Source organism: Mustela nigripes, chromosome 4, assembly GCF_022355385.1.
Source record: "Mustela nigripes isolate SB6536 chromosome 4, MUSNIG.SB6536, whole genome shotgun sequence".
Classification (NCBI taxonomy): Eukaryota; Metazoa; Chordata; class Mammalia; order Carnivora; family Mustelidae; genus Mustela; species Mustela nigripes.
In genome coordinates this window covers 81,915,164-81,935,666 of record NC_081560.1, presented here as the reverse complement: position 1 = coordinate 81,935,666, position 20,503 = coordinate 81,915,164, and the positions used below count along the sequence as shown (strand labels likewise).

The 20,503-nt window shown below is 35.9% G+C and overlaps 1 protein-coding gene across 4 annotated transcripts in view; it reads left to right on the top strand.

The window, feature by feature from the left end:
• Nucleotides 1–20,503, top strand: part of CD36 (CD36 molecule) — an 81,131-nt gene that overhangs the window by 53,670 nt on the left and 6,958 nt on the right. For all 4 annotated transcript variants that reach the window (XM_059396955.1, XM_059396953.1, XM_059396956.1 and 1 more), the window contains exons 4-10: nt 6,931–7,091; nt 11,318–11,465; nt 11,926–12,105; nt 13,357–13,448; nt 15,405–15,451; nt 18,260–18,329; nt 19,448–19,635. In XM_059396955.1, coding sequence (XP_059252938.1) covers nt 6,931–7,091; nt 11,318–11,465; nt 11,926–12,105; nt 13,357–13,448; nt 15,405–15,451; nt 18,260–18,329; nt 19,448–19,635 — 886 coding nt within the window. The remainder of the gene's footprint in view (nt 1–6,930; nt 7,092–11,317; nt 11,466–11,925; nt 12,106–13,356; nt 13,449–15,404; nt 15,452–18,259; nt 18,330–19,447; nt 19,636–20,503) is intronic.

Sequence of the window (20,503 nt, the reverse complement as noted above, 5' to 3'; positions counted from 1 at the left end):
CATGGGGTAAAATTTAGGAAGCTTCGAAGATCAGACAGAAGAATAATTGACTGAATGGCAGGCAGTAGTAATTGGTGGCTGTTTTCTTATAGGCGTAAGAGATAACAAAACCTGCACGTAGAGATTGGTATCATATGGCCAGCATTTATTCAGAGCTGTGAAGAGCTTCAAATATACCAATTCATTTAATCTTTGCAGATCTCTATGAGAAGCAGTTATTTTATCCATTTTAGTCACACGACCTTAAATTGACTTGCCAACTCATGTGGCCAGAAGAGTCCGTTGCCAAACCCCGACAGTGTGTAGGCAGAGACTAGATCACACACAGTCTTGTGCACTGTGATCCTGCCATAGAAAGGGTTGAAGCATGAGGAGGCCAAAAACAGAACAAGGAAAGCCTATGTAAGACATAGCCACTTTCAGGGAGAACCTTAAAAGAGTCCTGTTCGGCAAAATCTCTGCACAGTCTGCACGTGATACCACAAAGGTGCTCTGGGCTCACATGGTAGAGTACATAGGAAAAAAAAAAAAGTGATGGAGTGTGGTGCAGTTTGGATATGGAACTAAATTAGGAAAGAGGGTAAAAATACTTCAAGATGTCCCACTGAGCTATTGGGAAAGATGTGCTATAGGAGGGAGGAAAAAAAAAAGACTCAGGTTTTATGAGTGTTTTGATGAGAATATCAGTGTATATTTCAAAGGTCAGATTGATCATTGCTATAGAGATTACAGATAAAACTAAACAGTCGTGCTTTCTCAAGAACTTGAGTATAGAGACAAAAAAGCAGATCACAACAAGTTTTATCCATAATTCAGAGGTAAGAAGACAAAAACAAACAATTGTATGTGAAGAAATAAAAACAAAAGAGTGTAATTAATTTGGAAGTTAGTGGGGGGCCAGCATTCAAGAAAAGAGAAAATCAAATGCTCTCAGGCCGATGAAAATTCAGGAAATAATGGTTAGAACATGTCACTAAGGTTACTGAATCTATAAATTCAGTAGGGTAGGATAACAAATTTAGCAGGGAAATGCAGCATAGAGATGGAGGACTTCCTCTTCTTGTTGTTGAAGAGTTGTCTGTGCAACCTTTGACAAGACCATGTGGGAGAGTACGGATCTAGAACCTAGAAGGAGAAGGAGGCACGAAACAAATTGAGGAGGAATAAGTTTCAAAAAACTCCTGATAGTTTATATCGTATGCCTGCCACATGTCCGTAGACTAAGACGAACCATTAGAATCCCTTTAGGGGTCAGAATCTCTGACATATTTAAGACTAAGCCTGATTTTCTCCCAGATTTCCATATAGCCACGTTGATCTTGTCAGTTTTAGTCCTATAAAGATGCCAGGGCTGTTTCTTTTTTCTTCAGTTTACAAAAACTGTTCTAAAAATAAAATTGCAGGGACACCTGGGTGGCTCAGTGGTGAAGCCTCTGCCTTCCGCTCCAGTCATGGTCCCGGGGTCCTGGGATTGAGCCCCGCATCAGGGCTCTCTGCTGGGCAGAGAGCCTGCTCTCCCCCACCCCTGCTGGCCTGCCTCTCTGCCTACTTGTGATCTCTGTCTGTCAAATAAGTAAATAAAATCTTAAATAAATAAATAAGATTGCAACATGTATCTGCTTGACTCTGAGTAGGAGTCAAATCTCTGAGTAAACCCATGGAGCCCAGTGCCTTTAAGACCCCCTGCTTCAGGAGCACTTAGGTTAAAGCTATTATTTTGCAAACATATAAATGTTTTAGTTCTGGTTATTGTTTGCTACTGAAACTCACTGAAGATTACTTTCTTCATTTAACTGACTAATAGCAAATTGGGCAAGTTGTTACCTGCATACAAGCACCCTTTAAAAAAAAAATGAAGTGTTTACTTGAAAAAGGTCAGAAAATCATCCTATACTGTTATCTCATTTATGAAGTGGAGTTGGAACTACATGCGGTCTTCTGATATCATTTAGATCTAAATGATATCAGAGTCAGCACTTGAAATAGTCTAAAATAGTCCATAAATTTTCCTTCTTTTATATATATATGTGTATGCATGTATGTATACACAAAACATTAATTTTACTTACTTTCTAAGGGATGTTTTCTAGGGACATCATGCTTTTTACGGATTATAGCTGAATACTTTCCCAGCAGTACTTCTGACTCTGATTGCTAAAAAAGTTCTGTGGAGTCAGCAGGTTTATGCAGTCTTACATAGCTAGACAAAGTCATTGGCACTAGCTGTCACAAATGTGGAAACTACCACAACACTTTGGAAAAAGGTCAAAGTTCTGCCACCACTTACGAAAGATAATTGGTTACTTGATGTTGTTTATATCACTTGATAAATATTTGTGTAACATTGGTAATTTTAAATAAATCTTTATTTCCCTATCATAGTAAGTATAGAACACCAAGAAGGAAATTAAAGCTTCCTTTCTTTCCTCCTAAGAGACTGATGTTAAATTATACCATCAGTCAATTACACCCTATTCTTGAAAAGAACAACCCTTTGGTAGCTTATAAGACATGCCTTCAGATAAAATAAATTGAAATGATAATTATTTATTAAAATAGCCCAGATTTGACTTGATAGTTCATATTTTAAATAGTATATTTATATTATTTCTATAATACCATCTTACAGTGTTTCCAGGTATGAAAAAATGATTTGTAGAAATTGTATTATTTAATGACAATATATGAGAACATAAACATGAACATGAGAACATAAACATGAACATGAAACAGTATAAATTTTAAATTAGAGGTGTAAAAATGAATTAAACACTACATAAATTTTTTATTTGAACTGCGATAATAAAATTACTTAACATAGTGTTTCAAGAAATAGCAGGTATGTGTATATGATTTTCAGCCTCCCATCCAAGTTGTATCAATGTATCAGCATAATTTGGTACTCACGCTGAATGCACAGCCTCTTATATTAAGTTCTCACATCAGTTTTTGGAGGCTAATTTCCTGGGTTTCAACAAATCTTGTGCTGGGTTTTAATTGATGACTTGAGGCTGAAGCTCTTCTTTGACTGTCGGCACAACTGCCACTAATACCATAATTCAGTGTGGTTGGTGTGCACGTGCACACATGCACACATGCACACTCACTTGCATGCATAATGCACACATATTTTTGCATGTGAGGAAATGGCTTGTAACTTGTCCTAAACGGAACAAATTGTGATAGTGAATGGGGAGGGTGAAGACTATTTCCGGTATGTTTCTGCATTTTAAGGAACTTTTAATGTCACTGCGGTGAGAATAAATTTTAAAATGACTAAATAGCAGGAAAAAAGTGCCAGAGAATTCTATGTAAGTTATCGCCACATGACTGGTTGAGACAAAAAATGCTACGAATGAAACAATTCAAGCAGCCCAGAGACAAATGATGTTAGAATTCTCCCCGCAAAGGGTGGATAGGATTTGTATGAGAATAATAGCTAAGATTTACTGAATGTTGCTAGCCATGTGCAAACACTGTTCGAAGTGCTCACATTTATTAATCTCTACAACTAGGAGGCTAAATATTCAATTAAACCATATTCAACTTATGTTGAGTTTCAAAAATGCTAATTTCATGTGGTTCAGCCTAATACTATTTTTTATCCCTATTTTACAGATAAACTGACATGATAAACTTGACAGTATAAAGACATTAAATAACCTGCCTCAGTTTGAGTGGTTTGCCCAGGACCCAACTGGGGACGAACCCCATAGGATCTAGTGTCATTCTTAAATATATCACTCTCTTTTGTTGGAAGAAGCCACTATGCTTGTTCAGGGTGAGGATAAGGGAATCTAAGTCATACACTAAATTCTGCTACACATAATTCTCTTAGCACTTTATGAGATCCTTGAGAAATGGGACAATATTGGGTACACTGGTACCCTACTTACTCCACGCATAGGAGGATATCAAGGGCATTTTAATAATGACACCAAAGTTGCCCTCGGTGGTAATGAACAGTTTTCCTGCAATAGCGATGATCCAGTGGGTATGTAACTAGGTGGAAGACACCACTGTTCCAAACATCTGCTTTCAAATTAATGTAGCAAAATAGAAGTTCCAACCCAGCTGAAGTTCTTGCCACAGGAGAGACATCAGGTTGGAGTCCAGTCAGGACTGGGGATGGTAGACTGTGTGCTTAAGGTCAGGAACAGATAGATCCTGATGGACATGTCAGCCAAGTGAGAGGACCTTAAATTATATTATTTTTTCATGTACATCATTATCGACTCCATACTTTGAATATAGTGAGAGATTTGCAAAATTGGCTAGATAGCCCAAATCCAACTTAAAAGCCAGGATAAAATTCTTTGTTCCTTTTAAAATTAGAGGAACTTGTGGCCACTTAAAGAGTGGCTGTACTATTTTCTAATACTTACAGTAGTCTTAGGACCGGAAGAAATGCATCCCTAATTTGACAGTTTCTGTATTTTTTCTCATTGTCTCTCATCAAACCATGCATTATGGAAACTACACAGGTTTGGAGTAAGAACTGATTTCTCTATTACCTGCTACTAAACTGTCACATAACAATGACTCAGAACTCATTTCTAGATGGGGAAATCTAGAAATGAGACTTTCTCCAGAACTCATTTCTCCAGAACTCATTTCTACCCCTGAAAAAAGCCAGAGATGGGTAAGATGACCCTACTTCTAACAGCTGATAATTCAATGTGTTCATTTCAATTTTTGTGTTTCAACTTGCCCATTTAAGAAAAATACCTCCTGATCAACAAATAAGGCAGAATGATTCCTGGCCTTTAAAAGAAAAGCATGACAGCACTGACAGTCTTTTTGATTTTAAATGCACGCAACTTAGGTTTAGGGAGGCTTTCTGTCCTGCCAAGTACTTTCCATCACAGTTCCTTTTCAGTTCTATAAACATTTACTGAGTTTCTTTCATTAAGAACTAAAGTAAAATGTGTGCCTTAGGAGTTATATGATAAATAATTGCTATTGCATTAGTCCTGGAGATTCTTACAGTGCAAGAGTAGTAGTGCCCATGTTCTCGTGTTCTTTCCCTTATACAGGCTTGTGAAATTGGTAAATTATCCTAGGGTCAGTTTCAAAACCCTCATCAAATACCTTTACATTTAGAATAGCCGTAAGACTTCATCTATTTGTAACTCTGTCTTAATATTGAGCTTGTTTGTATTGGAAAGAAGACTTCTGGGGAGCTAATAAAAAGTTTTTCAAGGACCTGTGGTTGCAAAAATAATGGTCTCACATCATTTTAGCAGCTCCAGTGAGCCCAGTGAAAATGCATTGCAACAGCGTGGAGTTTTGTAATAGCATTTTAGCTTGGTGCCCTGTTCTTCTCTAAGGAATTTCCTTATTCTCTGCATTAAGCAATAAGTAATCTATCCTGAAGATATGAAACTTAGTTTTACTTCTTCCAACTAAATGCAGAGGTAACGGGGGGGGGGGGGGGGGGTGGATAGTAATAGCATGGTGTAAAAGAGGACTAGTCTAAGAGTCAGAGACCAGGATTTTCATGATGGTTCTGCGGCTCTTAGAGTGCCCGTGGGCCACCCACATAGTTCCTCAGAGCCTCAGAGAGCTCGCCTGGAAAATGTGATAATGTTCGGTGTCCTTTCCCAATTCATCATTCTATGAATTGATGCTTCCTGGTGAGGGAAATGAACAGGTCACATTGTTCTGTAGTCATGGGTTTCTTTGGGTGCATTTTCTGTGAAATACTTTTCTTCCTCTTCCTCAAGCTCAAAGATGGAGTTCCATTCTGGGCATTCTTCCTAAGGTACTTAACCGGAAATATCAAATCACCTTTGTTTGCACTGGTTACCATAGCTTTACAGACTTACTCAGAGAGTGGAAGGCACGGACAGAAACTGGGAGAGCACCCATTACTCCCTCAATTAATAGGTAATGAAATTGACCCTGAGGGGTCTGGTGACTTTCTACTCAGTCCCACGGCATTTAAAACAAGGGAACAGGTTTCTAATATTGGGTTTTGTGGTTCCATCATTGGTACTTTTTCTACTTGTTTAGCCTCACTACATGGGGCATTGATAATTTGTAAAGAATTCCACAAAAGAATAATAAGACAACTTCCTTATTTCATCCTTTTATTCTAAAAGTGGTAATTTAATAATGTTAGACTATTGCAGCTTTTGGAAATATGTCCTTTTCAGTTACCACAAATATATTGAGTTAGGGATTGAGAAGGATTTTGAGAGAGAAAAAATATGGGAGCAGACATGGGGGGATGGAGAGGGAAAGAGAGAATCTTAAGCAGGCTCCACACCCGGCAAGGAGCCCTGCTCAGGGCTCCATCTGACTACTCTGAAATCATGACCTGAACAAGAGTTGGATGCTTAATTGACTGAGCCACCCAGTTGCCCCAGGATTGAAGATTTTGAAGAGAAGTCAGATTTGTGTTTTTCATCGAGAAGCCTTTTTTTTCCCCCCTTAATTTAACAAATGTTAAGTGATCATCCTCCGAAGTGTACAACTTCTGAGGAAAAATCAAAGCTTTCAATACTGCCAGATTTTTCTTCACTTTTCTGTTTTGTCTCCTCAGTCTGAGGGCAGAAGAGAAGTTAATGCTCAAGCTGATAGGAACTTTTTGGAAGAGGTTTAATAAAATTTGCTTAATAAATTGTGTTTAACTGTTGCAATATTACCAGAGAGTCACTGTAAACCTTGCCAACTGATGGCCTTAATTCACCAGCCATGTCTGCAGTATCACATACTGATTGCCTTTATAAAAGGTTGACTAAAAGAGGTTGCTATAATAATTTATTGAAAACATTTCTGTTGCAATTGTATGACAGGTTTGCAAGAGTTCTCTTGAATAAGGTCCTTGAGCTTGGTCCTTGCAGTGGCTCACCAAAAGTTCTAAATTCCCAGAAGCGCCCATATTTATTACAAAGAAATAACACAAACTTGTTTTCCTTTTTGTAGCAAGTTGTACTGGAAGAAGGTACAATTGCCTTTCAAAATTGGGTTAAAACAGGCACAGAAGTTTACAGACAGTTTTGGATCTTTGACGTGCAAAACCCAGAAGAAGTGGTTGCAAACAGCAGCAAAATCAAAGTCAAACAAAGGGGTCCTTACACATACAGGTGAGTCCCCACAAGTTAGTGGCATTCTTTCCTTGACCATTTGTATTTCTGAAAAGACTTTCACTTGCAAAATGACGTTTTCAGATGTACTTATTATTTTTTCCAGTAATATATATTGAAATATTTTATTCCTGCCTGTAGAAAATCTTAATCTAAGAGATTTAATGATTATAGGAAATACAAATTTTATTAGAAATTTGGCGGCATCAAATAACTGCCTTACATTTAAGAAGTTATAGGCGTTTCACACTTGTGACACATACTTTTGGCAACTCTGAAATATTCATGCTTACTAGCAAGAAATCTATGAGAACTCTTAAAACCAGAGTATTTTAAAATCCAAAAATTGACTGTATGCATTATACCAGTAGTTCTCGAAGTGTGGTTCGCGCCCCCGCGGCATCAGCCTTCCCTGGAAATTTGCTAGAAATGCAAACTCTCAGATGGCACCCCTGGTCAAATGAGGCAGACTCTTGGGTTGGAGCCCAGGAGTGGTTTTGCAGACTCTCTGGGTGATTTCAGTTCATAACCAATTTTGCAAATCATAGCATTAAACTGATTTTATTTAACTGCAGGATCTGCTAAGGATTTCTATCGAAACTAATTTCCAAGTCAGACAGGTGTTTGTTTCAATTCAGTGGTTTCATCCTTCTGTTTTCTCTAGGACTGAGACTGAAGATGGTACGCCTATATCTTATATTCCTTAATAGTTTAACATACTTTTGAATAGAATCTTCAGGTATTGATACTAGAGGGGAATGATTAGCCAGAAGTTTTCATTTTGTAAACTAAATAAAACTGACACCAGAGGAAGTGAAGTGATGTGTCCCTGTTCTCACAAACCTAGGAAGTGGTGACTCCTAGATTTTTGCATTTTTTTTTTCTTATTTAAGTTGAAGATGATGTAGTTTTTCCAACTATAAGGAAGGAAAAGTGGGGAGGGACTGAGGTGCTAAAGGCACTAACCATCACCAAGGATAAGGAATACATTTACGATATCCATGTGGGAAGTTAAGTAAGTCTTACTGTATTATTCATTATACCAATGTGTGATTTTTTTCCCTCAAAGATAATTATAACTCATTATATAGCACGACCCATTATTATTACAAAATTTCATATTTACAATGACTTCTTATAATTGATCATTTTAATATGTTTTAGCTAGTCTATAATTACATAATTTATTTCTTTATACATTTGCATGTTTTTAGATTGACAACTCCCACTCAAAATGTAATATAACAGCCATTTTGAAGGTAGTGCCTGTTGCCCTAGTGTATGATACATACTTCTGTCCTGGCGATTGTCCCCAAGCCTCTTGTTTCTGTGCAAACCTCTGTGACTATTCACAGTGCTCTTGAAGAACACTTGGTTTTCATTGTTGAAAAAAAAAAAAAAAAAAAAAAACCTTGCAAAATGTTTTCATTTTTTTCATGGTCTTAGAGTTCTCATGTCATTATCAAAAGCCTAATAAGTATTTTGCTCCCCCCAAACATGTTGTAGCAATGATGTATACCTATGAAAATCTAGAATTCAATGTGAACTAATGAGAATCTAAGAAAAATTATTAAGAAAATTACAACCTGAGAGAACTGAATACATGTGAGGAAAGCAGATAGTTGTTAGAATTTGAGAACTCCTTTTCTGTTTTATTTTTGTTTTGGGGAGGTCACATTTCCTATTTTTAAGGATATTGCTTCAGATATGGAGAAATATAAACATAATACAGAATCCAGCCCAAGTCATGCTCTGATATTTCCTTTTTAGAGACTTTAGCCTACCTCTCCAAGGAACAGAGGGTTAGATACACTTGACTGACTTGGAGAGGCAGTGAGGGGAAGGTTGAATTAGAGAAGTTGGCTTTGCAGCTAAAGTTTATAATCAATAAATTCCCATTTGTATAACAACGTTAAAGGGATATCTAATTAACTAGGGATCATCCTGTCTTATGATGTCACCAAAATGAAGCCATTAGTGTCTGTTTAGATGCCTTAATAATGGGAAAACAATCAGTTATCTTTCAGAAAAAGTCAATAATTTCAGTCTTCCTAATAGCTAATAGGTTGAAGCGAACTTGCCTCCACATAAATTATACACTGAATGCAGTTGAAACTGGCAAAGAAGTAGGATTTCCCTCCCTCAGAACCACAGGCTCATTTGACTCATGTCTGCTAAAGTGAGTTCAGTGAAACTTTGATTGACAAGGTATAACATGGGTCAAAGCAGAAATTGCCTGGATTGAGATCTTAATTATGTATACTGCAATTTCATCGTCTCTATGAAGATTCAGTAATTCCCTGAGAATCTCTGATCCAACATTACTGCTTTTTTTGTTGTTTTTAAGTTACTTTGCTCTGGCAGAAGGACAAGGAAAGCAATATGCAGCAAAATCTAAGGCACATTTCTCCCTTTGACCTTACTAACTAACACTTTGCAAAACCTATGTACATTCTTATTTTTTAAACAAAGGAAGTGAGCAGTTATGTTCTCTTTCTAAATGTACATTCTAAACACAGGCGTCAGTGTAAAGGCTTTTTCTCTTAGTGCCATCTACTGGTGTAATATTGTTAGTACAACTTAAGTAAGCTAGAATCTGGGTCACATAGGTTGCTATTGTTTCAGTTATTACACATACATAAGTCTTCCTGAAAATTAAAGTGCTTCAGTTTTGAATGTTAATAGCAGGTTGTCTAATTTTAAGATATAATTACATAAGAAAAAATATTAGTTGACTAGCAATAGACTGTCCAGTTTGCCTTTCAGATTTGTATATTCTTGGTATGTCTACAGTACTCAAAGAATAACTAATAAGACTTTGACAAAATTATGTTAAAAATAAATTATCTCTCCATCCCACTGTGAACTCTTTTGAAGAAATGTTATCCCTTAATTAATTTATTCATCCAAAAATTATTTATCCATAACTCACTAGGTTCCAGTCACTGTGCTTGGGGATATAAAACACTCCTAATTTCTACCCTACAGAAATTTACTTTTTTTGTTGTTTTGTTTTAAAGATTCTATTTATTTATTTATTTAGAGAGTAAGAGAGTGCACATGCATGTGCATGAGCAAGGACAGGAAGAGGGTGAGAGGAAGAGAAAGAATCTTGAGGGGACTTTGTGTTGAGCATGGAGCCCAACCTGGGACTAGATCCCACTACTCTGAGACCACGACACCAGCCGAAATCAAGAGTCCAGTGCCCAACCTACTGAGCCACGCAAGCGCCACCCAGCAATTTACATTTTTATTATACTTGAGTGAAATGTTGTGTCTTTTGGTTTTACATCTTTTTAGTCCCATGTGTTTTTAGTCTTTACCTCAGCTATCTGTTCATCTCCTTTATAGATATTCACATATATGGTAATGCAGTGAATGATGTGTAACTTATTTTGTCTCAGTAAATATCCTGTAGTTGCAAAAGATTTTTTTTTTTTTTTTATAATAATCAGCCTTCACCATGTTCCTAAAAAGTGGTTGGTACTCTTTACAGCCAGGAACTTAGAACTAATGAGTATTTAATATATGGCAGGAGTGGGGAGGGGAACTGGCCTGTAAAATGGAAATTTATTTCATTAGTTATCTTTCATTCTCATTAAAGTACTAGAAAATATAGAAATACCAGTGCTGGCCAGACTGTATACATTCAGCATTCTTTCTAATGTAAGAAAAGGGACTTACTATTCCCCTAAGGGAACCTTTCTGTGGTCTCCTACATACCCTCAGGATAAAGGCTGAATAATAGAGGATAGGATGCAGCCCTTTTATGCTTGAGCTCTTACTCATTTTGATGGCTTTATTTCCCACTATTCTTACTCACTCTGCCATCCAACCAAATTCAACAATTTGCATTTCTAACAATATACAATGTGGCTTTTACCCGGTTTCTCCTCACTTAACTTCTGTCAGTCAGACCACTTACATGGAATTGCTACCAAATCGTGTCTTAACCCTTACTCCTACGATGACCATCATAAACCTGGATTTGTATCTATTTCCCATGGATTCTGTGAAAACTCTTATAAACACCTATTACCTTTCCCATGTATGCAGATTTTAGGTCCCCTTCTCTATTTGCCCAAGACCCAGCACTGGTCTATTTATCGTTTTAAACAAATTGGTTAGCATAATTTTTGACATATTCTATATACCTGAATGGATGGCAGTGGAGACCTGCTCACTTGAGACATTTATTCTGAATTTTATTGATTTCTGTTTTGCAGAGTTCGTTATCTAGCCAAAGAAAATATAACCCACGACTCCGAGAGCCACACAGTCTCTTTTGTCCAGCCCAAAGGTGCCATCTTCGAACCTTCACTTTCTGTTGGAACAGAGAATGACACTTTGACCGTTCTCAATCTGGCTGTAGCTGTGAGTAGACTAGACAAATAACAAAATTGTTTTGAAATACCCTAGAACCGACTATCATTAGTCTATCATCAGATAGTATTCTTGTCATTTTTATAAAAATATATTCCTATGTCATTATTTGAATGGCGTGTAGGACATTTGGAACGAAGACAAAAATCAGAACAACTGAATTAGAAGACCACTTAAAGTAGTATACCATTTAAAAAAAAAAATAGGGTCTAACTTTAAATGTCTCCTTGTGACTGGCACTGAGGCAGAGAAATGTAATTATCTAGGGATTAGACAAACTACATAACTACATTTTTTTGACCTGGCAAGACTGGGTAATAATTTTAAAGATCCAGTCAGATTTTTTCCCCCATTGAACGTAATTGTAGTATTGGATCCATCTATTTGTTAGGTACTAAATAGGTACTAAAATTGATGTCTCAAGCAGTAATTTTTTTTTTTTTTTTTGTAGGCTGCACCCCATCTCTATCCAAATGCATTTGTTCAAGTGGTACTCAATTCACTTATCAAAAAGTCAAAATCTTCTATGTTTCAAAGAAGAACTGTGAGAGAGTTCTTGTGGGGCTATACAGATCCGTTCTTGAGTTTGGTTCCATATCCTATTTCTACGACAGTTGGTGTGTTTTATCCCGTGAGTGCTCAAATATGAATGTTGATTTTTTTATATGTTAATTGGATAAATATGATGGCATTGGTAATCTATAATTTTATAATTTAGTGTGTTTACATGATTTCTGATCTGGGAATAAATATCCTAATTTTTTAACATCTCTGTCTCAGATGGCTTCAGCTTTCCTGGTTGGAAAACTTAATTCATCTAAATTTAACAATTAAATTTAAAATGAAGAAGCTGAGATTTAATTAGTTTTCCACTCTTGGAGAAATTCACAATTTGTCTAAAGTAGGTCGTAAAATACAAAATAAGGCTTTGAATTCTATTTTTGGTTTTGATTTCCCTTCTCAAAAAATCAAGTTTAATAATCATATTTTTATTTGTGTTAAATGGATTCATCTTATCATTCCTCCTTCAGACCTCTTCAGATTTGTGTTAATATAAATTTAAGTTTGCACGCAATGAGACGGATGAATCAGCAATGTCCTATTTTAATGTGCTTGTTATGAAATAACAGCAGATTTCAGAAGGAGCAAACCTGGCAATGCACTTACTTATAGCTTAAGGTTTTAAATTATAAACAGGACAAGCTAACTATCGAATTGGAATTTTGACTGTGGCTTATTTGGCACTATACGTAGTATTAGTTATATTCTCCAATTTGTTGTTTAGTTTTAGTGTTCAGGATTGCAAGGCTATAGGTCAATAAATATGAATGTAGAAAGCCTTAAAAGGATCAGAGATTCAGCTAGTATCTTTTCTTTTTTTTAAAACTCAAAAACTCATAACTCTTTCCTTGGCTAATTCTGTTTTAATTTTGTAGGCCTAATTTTTAGTATCCACTTATTAAAGATCATAGCATTTAGAAAGAAAGAAAAGACCATGACATTTGGAATACCTCTAGAAGTCTGTCCTTGTTCTCATAGGTATTTTTTAATATCCCCTCACCTCAGTATAATAGTAGTGGTAAAATTACCTTACTGGCTTAGCTAGGACAAAGAGCACTACAATTTGGATCATGTCAGCTTCTGCTACAGGTTTTCCTTCCTTTGTCTCAACCTCAAGCACTTATTTCTAGGTGCCTTTTATATGCAATCTTTTTTAAATGTTTGAGACCAATAATGTTAAACCTTCATTGCATATGTATTTCCAGCCATGTAATCACAAACCACCAGAATCTGGAAAAATGCAAAAGCGAGTTACATATTTTAAAACTTGGAAAATATGGCTTGTCCTAGAAGTGATTTCTTCTTGTAACTATCTTTTCAGTACAACAACACTGCAGATGGCGTGTATACGGTTTTCACTGGGAAAGACAACATAAGCCAAGTTGCCATAATTGACACTTACAAAGGTAAAAGGTGAGTAAGTATCCAGCGGAAGTGTGTGTACGGGGAGGCAGGTGTGGTATTCGTTCAACAAGGCACAGGCACCAGACCTGCCTGTATCTCAGCCTTGGAAAGTTTGTTCTGCCTGGTATTAATCCTTTAGTTATGACAGCTGGTCACACCCATGTGTAGCTGCTGAAAATCAGCCCCAGTTGAGAATTTGGTTTACCCTCATGCACAGGTTCTCTTATGTAAAGAAATCCAAAGGGACTATTTCCATCTTTGCCGCAGGATGGGTCTACAGTTTGTGACTGCAAAGGAAGGGATGAAAATCAATACATAAACCAACAACTAGCAGCTAGAAAAACAGTGTGCTGGGTGTGTTGCACTTCTATGAAGCCTATCAAATAAAAATTGTTCATGTCACGGCATGACTGCCTGGGTCTATAAAGATGAAAACTTAATGAATTCATGCAAATGTTTTCATGACTTTTCCCTTCAAAAATTTCTTGAAATCATTTTCTGTATTGGCAAATCAGCATTTTTAAGCCTTTATTAGTGCAAAAACGGAATTAGTATTTCAAATGCAGTTCTAAAATGGGCATATTAAACTTGAAAATAAAGAACGTGCCTCCTTTGAAGGAGTAATAGAATGAGATAAATACATATAGTCATGATTTGCTTTTTTCCCCCCTAGCTCCTGACTGTTCATCTGGAGTATACATAATTTATCCTATGTGTAAAAAATGGGAAGATTTTCAGTAAGTGTCAGGGAAGAGAGTCCTTTTCTAATCAAGGTTAATAAATTTGCTTTAGCTCAGTTATTTCCTGGTAAAGAACACAGTAGTCAGAATTGAAAGAGATGAAATGTTTTTATTAATATAAGTAACCACTGCCTCACACTGTCTATCTAAAAATTGCATACAGCCATTAAATATTCACTAAGGTAGTACATCTTTCTGTAGAAAAGTCTAGTGGAAGAAAAACACTTCTAAATGCTTATTTTGGGGGAAATAGCATCACTGTATATTGGGGAACATGAGCCTTTCTGCCATTTCAATATTACAGAGACATTTTGAGGAGAGTTGCTAAGTGCTTCTAATCGGAGTGAGAATTCCACAGCATTTTGAGATTATGACAAGATCAATTTTACTGATCCTGGCAAGACTGAGCATGACTGTCCACTTATTCTGTTTAAAAAAAAAAAAAAAAAAGCAACAGTTGCCTTGACATGTCACTGGATGATACGTTAACAGTGGGAAAAAAGTTTTCCATCACCAAAAAGTGACTGAAGATACAGAGAAACTATTACTACTGTTGTTTGTAGTGCTTCCAGATACATACATATATACATATATATATATATATATATATATATATATATATATATATATATACATACACATATATATATATCTTGCGTAGACACCAGGGTAGGAATTAGCTCCGTCCTGCTTGAATGCCAGCTTCTGCAAGCATTAAAAGGGAGAAAAGTATAAATTGATGATCTGCAGGTTTCCAGTCTCTTCTTTTTCTTCAACATCTGCTTTTCTTTCCTTCTCCTCACACCCCTCTTCTCCCTCAGACTGAGCTTACATCAGTTAACCACTTATTTTTCTCCTATTTATTTTGAACACTTAAAATACTACCAATTTGTCCATTTCTCCCAATGGGGTGAAAAAAAAAAATTCTGCCCTAGGTAGAGGTCTAAATTTCAGATGTATTTCTCCATTTTCTTTCTTCAGAAATGTTCTCTAAATTGTTTTGAATTAACATTTGGCAATTTTTAATATATAATCTGGCCACTTAATGGATCCTTCAGACAAAACGTGGGCTCAGTGGTTTAGAACAATTCTTCAACTTGGCTTTTGTCACACATCTAATCTTTATTATTTTAGCAGAAGGACCAAATCATAATAGAAAAAGTAATGTGAGAAACGTGCTGTAAAGAGAGAATGTTTGTTGATTTCCTTTCTTTTTATTCCTCAGGAATCTCTCCTATTGGCCAAGTTATTGTGACATGATTAATGGTACAGGTAAGGGCATTTGTTTCGTGGTAATACAATGAACCGGCCTCCCTCTATTGCACAAATTCCACCCCTGTACCTACAGTGTTCTGAAAGTTAAGGATATGCATTTACCTATCTTTAGAACCATGCAATTCAGTCTCTATTGTTACATAGGCTTAGTAAATGTCTGTCTAATGTGATGGGATTTGGGAGGATTATCTCTGAGGACTAGCCTTTCCTGCATGACTAGGGAAGCATTTGCTTTATAAAAGCTCAACTTCATGAGCCACCTTCCTGGCAAAGAAGTAAAGGGTTAAAAAATAATAATAATAAAACTTAGAGCAGAGTTACTATTCACATATTTTATAAGTAATGTACAGATAATTTAAAATTGCCAGAATTTTTAAAATAAAGATAATTACAAAAGGTAAAACATATTTCAAAATGGGATTTCAAGCTGAGGTAGAATCTGTGAAGTCTCAAGACAGCCATCTCTTTTGAATAAAGTGGTTGGTCAGAGTGCGGGGCGGGGGAGAACAAAAACTTAAGGTTAGAGGTGTACTCTCCATGAAAAACGTGCAAAATGAACATTCTAAATTAGAAGTAGGGAAAAGTAGTATGAACTTAGATTTTACAGCAGGGTTAGATCTGGCTGCTTACTCTCCTTGAAGAAAAGCGAAGGCAAAGTGCAGGTAGACCTATTAGTTAAAGAATTAAGGTTTTAAAAAGCAAATGGGAATCAAATACCATGAGGTAATTAAAACTTGAGATGAGGAGAGCTCCCAGCAATGCAGAAGCTGAGACAGAAGCATGAGGTTTCCAAAGTTGGTGAGGTTGTGCCTTGTAGGAAAAAATATATAATAAAGATGAAGACAGTTAAATACAAAGTTATGTAAAGGGTACGGAATAAAAAGGAAACACAGGGAATATTTACTCTTCCAAAGGTACTGTTGGGTTTCACCCATCTGTTTAATTTTGTTGCCACTATCTTATAGAAAAAGAACAGCAAAACCTTGTTGAGTTTTCTTTGTACCAAATTTCAGGAAATCCCTAAGTAAAGCATTTCTGCAAATAAGTTGTCAAGTGTTCTAATGCTACTCACTTCCGTAATTACAGAAGCATAATACTTCAGACCTTAGATACAGAGAAATACATTGTACTGCTCCTATATACTAAAGGATTCTTTATGGGTTTAAGAAAAAACAAAAAAAAAAAACAAGCAATTAAATTCTATCCAAAGGTAAGTTTTAAAAGGAGAGGTAAAGGATTCATTAATCACACACACAAAAATAAATATATGAGCATCAAGCATAAAGTTAAAGGTATCTAAGAAGAAAATAGAAGGAAAACAAACAGGATCAGAGGTAGATTGGACAGGGCAGGGGACTCTGATGTGATCTCTGAGAGAGATCCTTGGTTTATAGCACTGGAGAAAAGAGACTGACAAAACAGAAAAGGTTATGATTATTTAAAAGTGCCTCTTCTGCCTTCTCCAGTAAGTAAGAAGAGACATAAAATGAAAATATTGATATACATCTGAACTTTAAAAAAAAGTCAGCATCTTGTAAGTTATTTCCCTGGTAATTAAGAAGAGTTGTGGCATAATCTCCAATGATGTTTCAGATGATGAGTCTTGGAGCTTTATAAATTATTTTTTATATTAGTCACCATACAGTACATTGTTAGTTTTTGATGGAGTGTCCCATGATTCATTGTTTGCATATGACACCCAGTGCTCCTTGCCAGCCTTCCTTAATACCCATTACCAAGATAACCCATCCCTCCATCCCCAATCTGAAGCCTTCTGTTTCCTGGAGCTTTTTCCTTTTCCTTTAATGGTCACAGTGTTGGGAAGGCAGTCGTAGACAATGTCCACTGAGTGACCTATCTGGAGAGTTCAAGCCATCCTTGAAGATCCAGTTCTCTCAATGCCGGAATCAAGTTCACTGAGATCTTCTATTATATTTCACTTATTACAAGAGTGTAAGTGAAATGTAACAAGATCACAAGGCTGAGGCATTTAACCAGAAAAAGAACCCAGAATGCATAATTGAAGGAGGGGTCTTCCTGTTTTCAACAAACACATTCAGTGGGATGGCTCATTTTAGTGAAACTAACTGGAGAAGCAAATGCAGGAGTTATCCAGTTATTTCTTCATGTATCATGTGTGTGATAGGTATGTTTTCCAAGCGTGTGGAAGAAATTTTGGTTCGTGAATTTTAATAAATTATTTTTAAAAAATATGAATCAGCCATTAGGACAGAGTAGTGTATCACTCCCTAAAGAAAAACATAAATCTAACAGAACTTCTAAGGGAACTTCATAGTAAGAAAAGTGCCACCTACTGATGGGGTGAGGGATTTCAAAAACAAACGCAATCACAATTTTAACATGTGATTTTGCCATTATTTTTGTAAACTTTCATTTTTAAGGAGTGGGAAGATTTAATATGAAATTAAATACCAAAGAGTATATATAGTATATAGACTTATTGAATAGGGTAACTGCTAAGCACATGTTGATATTAAGGAAAGAAATTAAGAAATGGGCTTAATGGAATTATGAATTGAAATGTGCTGTAAATATACACATTGTATTTTGTTAATTTTTGTATCAATTACATACTGAAATGATGGCATTTGAGATATGCTGGGTTAAATCAAATATACCTGTTTCTTTTTACTTGCTAAAAAAAATGTGGCTACTGAAGAATTTAAAAATTACATATACAGGTTGCCTTATATTTCTATTGATCATACTGGCATAGAGATCACAGGATTTTTCTAGAATACACGTTACATCTAATCCCTTTTCACTGGCTTGATTTTTAAACAGATGGAGCCTCATTTCCACCTTTTGTTGAGAAGACACGAGTACTGCGTTTCTTTTCCTCTGACATTTGCAGGTAATACAAAGACAACAATGCAGTTCTGGAAGTCAAAATGTTTTTCCCCAAGTGACAAAACACAGACCTCACGCTCACACTTAATAATGATATTATCTGGGGGAAAAAAGTACACATAGGGAAATTTTTTCCTGCTTTATTCAGAATAAACAAATATTCATAATGTGCTTAATAACTTTCATAAAAATTGACAGTTGCAGATGGATCATATACATTATACAAATTATTTTTTCTCAATTTTTAAGACCTATTTTTCCTTATTTATTTATTGACTACACTAGACTATATTCAATAACAGTCCCATCTAGAAGGTCATGCCCATCTTTCTAATGATGTCCAGAGAAGGGGATGCCATTAATACAGAACAATGGTCACTTGCTCTGCTACTCCAGCCTCTTAAAATGGGTGGCTCCCAGCAGATATTACCAAAGCACTGGAGCCTAGGCCAGCTGAGTCCTAGCCCTGTTCCTAAAGTCTAGATGATGGGAAAACATTTGAAATAGCTCAATATTTTCCTTACCTGTGACATTGAAGAGAGCAGTGTTTCTTTATGTAGGGTTACGTGGGGATTCGAATATGTATTGAGTCCCAGCACATTGTCTTGATGTTGGTGAGTACTCGGTATCTGAAGCAGTCACTTAGGAAATAATGAGATAGGTATATCAAGAACTCACATGCACACGCCGCAGTGTGTACTTGGTTTTCCTCTCCAGGACTGAGTTTTGAAAGAAAAAAATTTTCATTGTATTTCATTTAACCTGGGCACAAATAAAAGATTTGAGGGAAGTCATATGAATATTTAATCTATAGAGGACATGAACTGTGAGGAAAGTCTTCCATATAAATTCCCATGGTAGTTCACAGCAAAAATTGCTCTTGGAAACTTTTGAGCATAAAGGTAAAAATAGTTCATACTCAGGTAGTATGTCTTGGTGTGCCTTGCAGTTTCCCAAGAATTTTTTTCCTGTGAAATAAGTGAGAATTTAAAATTCTGACAAGAGTATCCAATGCAGTTTCTCTAAATTAAAGCAAGAATAGAAATCTAAAAATAAAAGAAAAAAAATCTCCAGAATGTAGTTCAGTTTCCTCAAATAAAGCTCTTTCTTATCTGTGCTTAGGTCAATCTATGCTGTATTTGGAGCTGACATTAATCTGAAAGGAATCCCTGTCTATAGATTTGTTCTTCCATCCACGGCCTTTGCATCTCCAGTTCAAAATCCAGATAACCATTGTTTCTGCACAGAAAAAGTTATCTCAAAAAATTGTACATCATATGGTGTGCTAGACATTGGCAAATGCAAAGAAGGTGAGTAAATGTTCTCAGTAGCACAGTCCATGATACAATTTGCAGTATTCTTTAAAATGCAACCTTTACTCAAGATCCCTTTCCACCAAAAATTTAAAATCAAAGCAAGAAAGCAATAAGGCCAGGAAGTAAATGTGGTGGTAGAAAAGTGTTGTTTTGATTTTGTTTTGTTTTTCAGGTCCCAGTTTTGTTTTTCAGGCCCCACTTAGTTATTATTAGGTGGCATTATTATTTTCTCTGCTGCTTTGGAAAATACCTATTTAGGTCCTTAGCCCCTTTTTTAAAATGGGTTACATGGTGTTTTTTGTGGTTTTTTTTCTATAAATTCACTGTATATTTTTAAATAATTTTTTATTTTTTATAAACATATTTTTTTATCCCCCGGGGTACAGGTATGTGAATCACCAGGTTTACACACTTCACATCATTGTATATTTTTGATATTAAGTACTGATTGGATATTGGTTTGTAACCATTCCTGTGTCTTTTCAGATAGATAAGATAAAAATAATTCCTAGACTCCTCTGAGCATCCCAACTTATCCATCTTCATTTTTCTAGCTTTTTCTTCCCAAGAAATTGGTTAATAAAAATATGTTTTCAGTATGTCTTTGAAGCAAGAATTGACTTAAATGCAATTTGGAGTCTGTCTTATTTAGCTTACCTCCTTCGTACTGGGATTAATGTGAATGAAGAAAGAAAACCTCTTAAATTAATTTTCAGTTCATAGATATATCACTGCCCGAAACATGAACATAATGCTTGAAATTTTGTGCTTAGCAGCTAAACTTAACATACTGAAAATTAACACCTAAGGAAAAACAGTAGACATTGGACATTAACTGCCTAGGATGATGAGGAGATTTGTA